At 40.7% G+C, this 10702-nt stretch overlaps 1 protein-coding gene across 1 annotated transcript in view; it reads right to left on the reverse strand.

The window, feature by feature from the left end:
- Positions 1–10605, reverse strand: part of USP53 (ubiquitin specific peptidase 53) — a 28765-nt gene extending 18160 nt beyond the window's left edge. Inside the window, exons 1-4 of the mRNA XM_081021872.1 lie at positions 10464–10605; positions 3443–4068; positions 972–1064; positions 61–195 (exon numbers count right to left, since the gene is read on the reverse strand). Coding sequence (XP_080877998.1) covers positions 61–195; positions 972–1064; positions 3443–3586 — 372 coding nt within the window. The 5' untranslated portion in view covers positions 3587–4068; positions 10464–10605. The remainder of the gene's footprint in view (positions 1–60; positions 196–971; positions 1065–3442; positions 4069–10463) is intronic.
- Positions 10606–10702: the final 97 nt, after the last annotated feature.

Genomic DNA, 10702 nt, shown 5'->3' on the forward strand with positions numbered 1-10702 from the left:
ATCACTGCCACAAAGTATCAAAGACAAATTTTAAAGAAAAGCATAATATCAAGCTCTTACAAAACATTCTGCTGCATCATCCATGAAACCAAGTTGAAATCGCTGTTCATCTTTAAAGCTTTCAGCCAAGGCATGCCTCATATTATTTGATGGGAGCGCTTTTTCTCGACTGTGCTGGAACTGTGCAAATATAGTCTGAAAGTCAACAGTACCATTAATTAATACTTCTAAATAGCCAGTTTTTAAATAGGCTAGCATACTCCAATGGTTTCTTCATCTAGGAGACAATTCAGTGAAGTCTGATGTATTGAACACAGTGCAATACCAAATACTTCTTCTTCTAGTAGAGAAAAAACTTACTACCTGCCCTCTCTATTGGGCCATGTTTCCCATTTTCTGTACAACTACACCTTGAAGAAAATAAATGGGATTTGCAATGAGACATTGCCCTAGGGCGGTAGAAACCCTTGCACTGGTGAAGGGAATGTAAGCACCCTCTGAATCAGAAACTATCAATCTAATCTAACAACCTGCTTCCCTCTATGTCTAATCAGTAATCTCCAGAAAACCCAAACGCAGTGCATGAGGACATTAACCCAATTCCACAGTTGCTCCCCAGCAGCTGGTATACTGAGCATGCAAGTTCCATGCAACAATGACAAGTGGGACCGGCAACACAATATTTCAGTATATCCTCAAAGAAGCGTTCATGCTCGGATTTCTAGCACTCCCTGCTCTCCCTCTCAAGGATATGTTATTAGGGATTTAAAGAGACTCCTCTGTCCCCTCTTTCCCAGTTTTCTAATCCATATTCCATTGCTGTAATTACAACAGTATACAAAATACTTAAGTGGCAGCAATTATAGCTGTTAACAAATGCTCCTTTACAAAAACAAGTTTTGAATCATGTTTCCCTTGAATAAGAATTTCAAAATCTCTTTATGAACTGGATACTGTGATTCTAAACTTACCTTTAAAGCACAGAATATGCAGGCATCACCCTGACAAACATGTCCTGATAGACCTCTTAAACTTCGCCGAAATATGTCAAGTTGCCATAAAACCTGAGGAGGCAGAAAATAAAAGCTTCAATTTCTTCAATAACATATTTGTCCACATATATAGTTGAAGGCCTACAATAAACTGATCTTTCATTACAGTACTGATACACTATGACAACATGGAGTACTAGACCCCAGATCCTGCGATCGTCATCTGAGTCCCTTCTTTATCTGCTTCCTCTGTGGGAGGTTCAGAGGGTTGCAACACAAGAATGGGCCTTTTCTGCGGTGACTCCCCTCTTGTGGAATGCTCTCCCCAGGGAATTTCACCTGGCACCTTCATTACATATCTTTAGCCATAAGGCAAAACATTGCTCTTCTCCCAGGTCTTTGGCTAATTAAACAATCTATGGCCTTTTAAACTGTGGGAAGTATGGTATTGTTTTTGTTTGTTATTATAGTATGTATTTTTGTAAACCAGCCTGTGATCTTTGTATGATAGACAGTAAAATGAATGAATGATGGTTCAGAGCAGGGATGGGGAGAACCTGTAGTCCTCCAGATGTTGCTGGACTACAATTCCCATCATTCATGACCACTGATCATGCTGCCAAGGGATGCTGGGAGTTGTAGGCTCATCATGTCTGGTTTAGAAATAGGATCCTTTTAGTTGTGCCATTAGATTCACTGGAAAAAAATTAAGTTATGCATATGCAAATTCAAACTACTACATGTTAGAAGGGAGAATAATTGGAAGATCAAAAACTAAGAAGTATTAGAATTTTCACTGAAATACTGTAGCTACTTTCCCCCATGATAGCTGAAAGGTTATCACACACAGAGCTGTTTTCAGTGGCTGAGATGACCAGCTTTGGTTCAATTTAAACAGTGGTTTGTCTCTAATACAACAATTCTAACTGCTGAAAACATCAAATCAAGCTTTGTCTGCACATGTAATTCTCTCCATGAACAAATCCCAAATCCTTCTATCCTATCTTACTCTTTTTGAACAAATACTAGAAAGAAGGGATACAATGTCAAAGTGCAAAGACATTCAAAGTAGGACTATGAAGAAAACCTAATGCCAGCATGGCCCTATTTAAATGCATATATAGCAGTGCATATTCACTCCAAACACATCAGTTACAAGTTATCCTTTAACTTCATTTAATGTGCATTCTAAAATGCTTTCAATTTACTTCTGATGGTAATTTATCTTCACATATTCTTGACTCTTTTGTAACTGTGTGTGTGGCATTAATAGGTTAGTAAAAGAAACCTATTAAAGGCTTCTCAAAGGAATTATTTTCTTCCTACTTAAGCAAAGCTTGATAACACCCATGTTGAAATGCTGATCAATTAAAGGGAAAGTTTTCCAATTATGAGTGATGTATTCAAGTCTGCAGTCCTACTTTGATTAAGTGGTACCTCTTGGCCAAGGAAGATAACCACTACTTCATCAACCTCTGAAAACACAGTGTCAAATTTGTTTAAATACATGTGGGTAAGCTCCCGTTGCTCTGTCCCCAGCTTCTGCCAACCAAGCAGTTCGAAACCACACCAGTGCAAGTACACAAATAGGTACCGCTGTGGTGGGAAGGTAAACGGCATTTCCATGTCTTCTACCAAAAATGATTAAATGACATACATTGATAATATGTGCATACTAAAGCAAAATGTAATTTAGCACAACTAAGATAAAATTCAGTTGCAGCTTAACATGTATTTTCTATGGAATACAAATGACCACAATATTATGAAGTTCTACAAATTCAGCATAAGTAGAATAAGAGCCTATTCATACAAACACGCAGCAATTATCAGACATGCTAGCCACCATACAAGGGAAAATGGCAGCCCTTTCTGGAAAATACACCAGCTCAATAATGGGAAGCCACTGTGGTCATTTGCTAGCCTTGTGGGTGTTTTTTTTTTAAAGTTTCAAATTACATGAAAGTTATTTGTTGGCCTGAATTGCTTAGCAAATATATTGGGAGACTCAAGGTTAGGAACAGTTAGATTAGCATATATATGCTTCATAGAAACATTGGTTTCAAGAGTCTATAAATTATATACAGTAGACTTCAATTTGCTGCTGGCTGTTGGGTTCTTGTGGACTCACCTCCTCACCACAGTCACTATTGCCAATTCACTTGCATCCCCTCCTTCTGGAACCAAACTGTACAAAAGGCAAGGCAAGGCAAGGAAAATGGAGGCTGTTGCTCCTTCTCATTCTTGTCACCATGTACAATCTTGAAAGATACATAGTGAATGGCGGCGGGGGTGGGGAGAATGCATTTTAAATATATTAATAGCCAGCTTTCAATATAACTTATGAAGCTTGTAGGCTTAATCTGATTGGACACTACGTGAAATACGATGCTGGACTAAATAGGTCTTTGAGCTGTGTTTTATTGCATTAAATATGAGGAGTTCCTTACCTGTACAGCACTATTAAGAAAGCAACTGTTTTGTCCTGGTTCATTTAGCAAGCCCTTGGTAGGCGCCAAAGACATCACACTTCCAGGCTGATATACTTTTCCAAGGTTTCCTCCAGGTTTCCTCAAGAACTTTACCCATGCCATTATTTAGGAAACAGTGTTTATAAAATAAGTCTGAAGGATTCCAAGCAAAGCAAACCTAGTCCTGGCAATTGCCTTTAAGTTACGGCATTGTGTTCAGAAGTCCAAGTCTTCAGATTGCATTAAGTCAATATCGCATCTGCTCTTTTTATTTTAAAAAATAAAGATAAAATAAAATGTGAAAAATTTTGTTCTGATGAGTAGATCATGTAATATTATGATAAGCCATACAAATACTTATGGACAATCTTTATAGCATTTCACCTTTTCTTCTTCTTTAATATTAGTGCAAATGACTCTTTGGAAGATAATTTTTAAATACTATGGCAGCTTTATATTGAAAAAAACCAGGAATTCTTAGCTAGTTTTAGCTATAATCAGTCTTTTTGCAGGTTGGTTCTTTCTCTTCGTTTTAAGAAATAAATCACATTTCTTCCTGTGGTTTGCAAAAGTAGTTCCACCGTGTATCTGTCTTCTTTCAAAATCTGTAAGGAGAAAGGGAGAGGGAATCTGAAATTAGCAAAAGAGTTGAAGTACACAGCTGACAGCAGCAAAGACAGAACATAGATGGATACACAGGGCTTCTCTCTATTCCAGCTATTTAGTTGGGATGAAGAGATGGGTTGTAAGAGCTGAAGAGAGAGATGGTAAGTGGATTTAATAACTTCAATTTCCAAGACCATTTCACCATTTGGAATGAGTGATCCCAGGAATCTGTCAGAAGAACATACAGATGATGCAACATGCATTTCACCTAAACATTTGCCAATGGAACCTTGGTATAAAGCATCTACCAAGTATAATACATCTACCAACTGATTAAAAAACTTCCTAAAATCATCACCTCACATTTAACTACTGTCAACCACTACAAAAAAAGAGTGTTAGCTAATCAAGGCATTTCTTAAGCTGACCATGTTGAACTCAATCATAGAAAAGTAGAATTGGAAGGGTCATCTACTCCAACCCCCTGCAGTGTAGGAATCATTCACCCAACATGGGTCTCAATGTGGGGAATGTAGTTATGATAATGGAACAGAAAGCTTTCTTTCTATGGACCCTTGAATTTACTTATCTTAAGATCCAGCTGTTAGCTTTCCTTTCCAATTCTAGGCTTCTATATATTGATAGCATAACATATGAAGTCCTTGGGGCACAAATACCTGTTGGCAGCCAACTCAATGTGCTTTTGGATGAAACTCATTACCTAGACTCATTTAGCATCTATATCAGAGATGGAGAATCTGTGGCCCTCAAAATATTGCTGGATTACAACTTCCAACATCTCTGACCACTTGCCATGCTGGCTGGGATTGATGGGAGCTGGAGTCCAATATCTAGAGGACCACAGGTTCCCATCTCTGATGTATATGAAGCCACTGACTGGGTGGTGGCATTAGGAGAATTTGAGTGAGGCACCATCAATAAGATAATAATATTCAGCTCTACTTCTCTTGCCAATGAATCAGGTGAGACTGACCAATGTTTGGACTTGGTATTGGGCTGGATGAGGATCAAGAAACTGAGGCTAAATCCCTGTAAGTCTGGTGCCACATGCACCAGGGTTCTTGTGTTCAGACTCTGGGAGTGCAGACTGTTCTAGATGAAGCTGTACTCAACAAAGCAGATGTACTGCGTAGCAATGTCCCTTGATCAAGCTCTGTCATTTGAGGCCCACGTGGCCTTTTTCCAGCTTTAGCTGGTTCAGCAGCTATGACTGCTCTTGGATGGGGATGGTCTGCCCATGATCATCCATGCTCTTGAAATATCCCGACTGGATTACTATTAATATTATTCTGACAGTTACTCAGTGCTGCTCAGTTAGCTGTCTTTTTAGAGCTACAATACAATCAAAAGGATACACAGGTAATGAGTAAATCCAGAAGACAAAATAAAAACATTAGATAGTTGACTTCTGAGAAAAGATATTTGTAGTACTGAATGAGTGTAACTACAGATAAAGACTTTACAAAAAGAGAATAACATTACTTTGAACCAAGCCAACATTTTATGTATTTTTCTACCAGTTGTACAGAACTCTTTGTACTCAATGGTATCATTTAAACTGCACTTCTTGTAGCAACTTGTTATTTCAGTTCCAGAGGTACTAGCACTAAATTTTAACAGCTAAGGTATGCTCAAAACAAGAGCCTATATACATTTCCACATAAATTGGAATACATCTACATACCCAAAATGTCAGATGAATGAAACATCCGAAGCAACTTGGTAGAAGCCCAGCATTACAATATATTTCCAAACACTAAATCCACCTTATGTGAGTAACACATTAGGTTTATCTCCCTATCCAACCTTTTACACATTTTCTGAACCACTCCACATTTTTTGTGCTTCTAGACCCAGGTTCAAACAACAGACTGACAATTTTTCTTTGTGTGTGAGGTTATTGAAATAATATGTTTATGGTATTAACCAAAATTAGAGAAAACAAACATGAAAATATTCATTTAATCATTTGATGCTAGGCACTGTGGGTGGTCTAAAAACAAAACACTGTCTGTTCTCAGACAACCAATAATTATTACAAAAATGCTGACAAATGTATGCAGGCTAGTCTCAAAAGAACTTTCTTTTTGGCTGACTTAAAATACTGTTAGGAGTGGTAGCAAATACGAGATACCTTTATCAACACAAAGCTGTAAGGAATATTAACCCATGTGCAACATTCAGCAGAGGTCCAGAATAATTTGTCCTATGAACAGAAACTGCAAGTGGCTTTTTAACACCCAGAATCCCCACGTCAAAAAGGGTATCAGAGCTGTGAAAGTTGGCAACTCCAATGATCAAGGGGCTAAGATACTTTCCCTAACAACCGAAAGGCTAGGGCTTTTTAGTTCAGAAGAGGGAACATCATGATAGAAGTTAAGAATGTTGTAGAGAAAGCAAAGAAATGCTTCTCCTTTTCTCATACTATTGACACTCAGGCAAATTAAATATGCTAGATTCACAATAGTCAAAAGGAAGTAGTACTTCACACATGATGCATAAACTTATGGAATTTCCTGCCACAAAATATAAATGATAGTCACATGCTTAGACACATTAATGGAAGGTTTGTTTATCAACAGTTTGTTTATCAACCATAAATATCCATGATCAGTGGCCACACACCTTGGCTGTGGGAGAACTGTTGTTATCATGCCCTTTTTGTGCACTTTCAGGAAACTCCAGGGTGACCACTTTGGAAAATAGGATGCCAGACTAGACAGGCCTTTGGTCTGATCCAGTACAGGTCTTATGTACTTAGCTAACAGTGGCAGGCCATTTGTAATACCTGCTGATTTAAACAGAGTTCCTGACATCATCCCCACTGTATCAGCCATTACCACTGCTATTCTTCCATGATAAAGCAGCCACAACATGCAGCATTGTCTGGCTCACTTCTCCCAGCAAGAACAATAAAAAGTACAGCAACTTCCATTTAATGAAGTTAAAATATGACCATATTTAATAAATATATTTATTGACATAGTGCGCTTTTTAGTTTGAAGGAGAGCTATCTCCTCCCCAAAACCCTTTAGATTTCATAGGACCTAGGATAAGACAGGGCCCTTCCTGTTGAACCTCCAGCATCTACTGAATATGTTCTTATTCCAGCAGGTATTTTAAGTAATTTCTGATTTTATAGTTTAACTGATTTAATATTTATTGTATTCAGTCTGATCCACAAAGCTCGGAGACAATTGTGATTTTAAATAAACACATACTCAGAAATTGCTTCTGACCCCCAAGAATTTACCTTTAGTGGAACTCTACTCTTGTTTCAACCTTGGGGGGGGGGGGCTATGATTTTAGTTCTTCCTCCTTCTAGATAAACAGTCCCTTATGCAAATGGAACGAGCTCCCCCCCACCACAGAAAATATACTTTTTTGAGTGGTGCACATTGTTTAAATATTCAGTTTTGCACAACTGTGCTAAACTAGTGCTAGTGCATCCCTCTTGCAACTAATGATCTAGAGTTATTTCGTTTTATAGCTGAAGGTCCTATGTTATACCTAAAAGGCAAAAAAATTAAAATATTTTTACCCATTTTAAAATTTCAACCCTCTACTCTCCAGAAAGCCAGTTGAAATAAAAACAAGTTCTACACTGCTTCCTTAATATGCTCATATTTCCATTCTGAGAAGTTTCCTTGGAAAGAGTATTTCATAGTTTCATATTGCAAAATGGTATACTTTAACACTATAAGCCCACTCCCCTAGCACAGGCATAAGCAAACTCGGCCCTCTATATGTTTTGGGACTACAACTCTCATCATCCCTAGCTAACAGGACCAGTGGTCAGGGATGATGGGAGTTGTAGTCCCAAAACATCTGGAGGGCCGAGTTTGCCTATGCATGCTCTAGCAAACTAAATCTTAGAAGACTTAGAAAGAACTTCTATGTCTCGAGACTTGTGAATTTAACATCAAGATTCCAGTAATAATCTTTTCATACAATGCGCAGGGGTGGAACCATGTCCTGAATACATGAAGTCAGTTTTCAGGAAGGTGGAAATATTTACAAAAATAAATAAACAGGAAAGTTTTGAAAACATCAAATAACTATGGCTTGAGAGTTTCCACTTCTTACTCTGCAAGGCATTTGACAGATTACTGAAACAATGCCTGAAGCTGATGTTTTGAATCTAGTTTGAAACGCTTCCAAGATTTATAGCCGTTTAACATTACTGGCAAATACTGCAATCTGATCTGCTTTATTCAGTTCAAAGTATGAATTATATTCACTTAAGACAATTGCTACAATATTTTTTTACTATTTGATTTTTCAATGGGTTTCTTCAGAAATGCTGTCTCCCTCAGCCTGCAAGCAAAGACGAGTGCCGCACCCCACAGTCGAATTTGACTGGACTTAACCGTCCAGGGGTCCTTTACCTTTATTACCTTTACTGCATTAAAAGAATCAACACATTGGGTATTGAAGCTCGGAGGAGCAAATACTACTGTGCTCAATTGGACCTGTTTTCAGAAAGGTACTTCTGTTCACTCAAGGGTGAAGGGCTCCAATTTCTGTTAATTCTCCCCACCCCCACTGCAGCCACCTGTGCTGCACTACTTGCTTCTATGAAGCGTGGCTTTGGGCAAGAAATATATCCCACCCAACAAACAAGCTAATACTGTACTATCCATTCAATGCATACTGCAATTATTTATTCATCCAATTATTACCAAAGTTCCCTGGGTGGCTCTTTCACAAAAGCATGAATATGGTATCTGAAAAACTTCACAGAAAACAAAGTATCAGTTCTACCGCTCAGTGAAGAAAACTGTAAATACCTAATAGTTATGTCACCCTTTCATTTCATAAGCACTACAGCAAGCCACACATAAACTGCCTATAAACTTCAAGAGCAGTTTCCTTACTTAATGCCAATCACTGAGCATGTGTGTAACATCCAGGTTAAAAATTAACACTTATGTTAACACTTTTGAAGCTAGCCACATTAACAAAATGAAGTTTCATTGATTTAGCATGTTCGTGAACATAAATACTCAGAATTAGGGTATCCCAAGATTTTTATGCAAACCAGAAAAATATTTTTTAAAAAGAATATAGCATGTCATTTGCGGGTCTTTTTCATGCAAGAAGATCAACAAACTCAAATTAGAGAAGACACAGGATTAAAACAGCGCCAAAAATCTGCTGGAAACTGACTAACACATACCCAAGAATGGGAAATCAGATACTGTACTGGATACTATGCAGATCCTATTCACACAGGTTTCAATGATCTGGAAAGGTTAAATTTAGCAAAACCTTGTCTGATGCAACGGCAGTCAAAACAATGGCCCAGTGCGTGGGCCAGTCTCTCAACCCCGGACCATTCCTCGCCCTAAACACGCTTTGCAGTCACAAGCATTCTGATTACTTGCCTCTTCATTCGATGTAATAATATTTGCTGAAATTAACCATGGAGGGGGCTTTTGGGAGGAGAGGAGAGGGGGGGAAAAGTCAGAAACCGTACTGCACGCTGTGGGTGAGCGGCAGCATGTAAACACTTAAGGAAGGCTCCGGATTAAAGAGCAAGGTATGGGCGGAGAGTTGTCATAAGCCCAGCCATTTCAACAGCCAATAAACAGATACGGAGCAGCGACGGCTGGAGCAGAAAGCGTGAAGTAGTAAACAAGGAGGAAGAGAGTTTTATTATTATTTTTTAAAGGGTTAAAAAAAAAGAACGGCTCGAAGGGCTCGACAAACAGAAGGAAAAATATACAGCGGGGAGGAGAGGAACAGGTTCTTCTTGTTGTTTTAAAGGCGATGGTGGACGAGAAAGAAAGGCTTTTCACCAAGGAGACCCTACCCTCAACTCTCCCACCCACCCCGCGAAGGGCCCTGGAAGGATGCGTGAGAATGCGAGGGGTGGCAGCAGCAGAGGCGTGTCGTGTTTGGGGGGGTTCCCCCCCCCCGCATAAGAAGCCGACCAGCTCGACCACCAGACATGCTGGGCCAAATCCGAGGGGGCAGCAACGAGCTGGCCCGTGAGGGGGCAAACTCAGCTCACACCCGCCGCCGCCTCAGGCACCTGCCGCCGGAGGAAAAACTTTCCGTGCCAGGAAGTTCCAGGCTGGAGGGAGGAGGGTGAGGGTGTGTGTGGACGTGGAAGGGAGAGAAGCTGGCCAAGGGCCCCGCTCCCTACCGCCCCCCCCCCAGTTCTCAACCGACCGGCTTTTCGAAAGGCCAGCCGTTGGCCACCTCGCTTCCCTTCCCCTCCTCCTCCCCAGTCGTGCCTCTTCGGCCGGCGCTCGTCGCTCGCTCGCTCTCCCCGCGTCTGAGGCGCCACTTCCCCCTCATGGGAGCCCCCCACACCCCACTCCACGGCCACCTCAGCAGCACCGCCGCGTCCCCTGAGGGACCTCACCTCCTCCGGTGCGACGCCGCCGCCACGCCAGTCGCTTCTCCCCATCCCGAGCGCGGGCTCCTCCGTCCGGCAGGCGAGCAGACTATGCTGCAGGCAGGGCTCCTTCCCCCGCCCACCACCGCCACCAGTACCAGGCGGTGGCCCCGCCCCCTCGCTCCCTCTTCGCTCCCCCCCTCCCCGCTGAGTAACTTTCTTCTTTCCCGCTTGGAGCGGCGACGCTAGAGCGCCCTCGCTGAGAG

This window comes from Podarcis pityusensis, assembly GCF_964106645.2.
Source record: "Podarcis pityusensis genome assembly, chromosome: 9".
Classification (NCBI taxonomy): Eukaryota; Metazoa; Chordata; class Lepidosauria; order Squamata; family Lacertidae; genus Podarcis; species Podarcis pityusensis.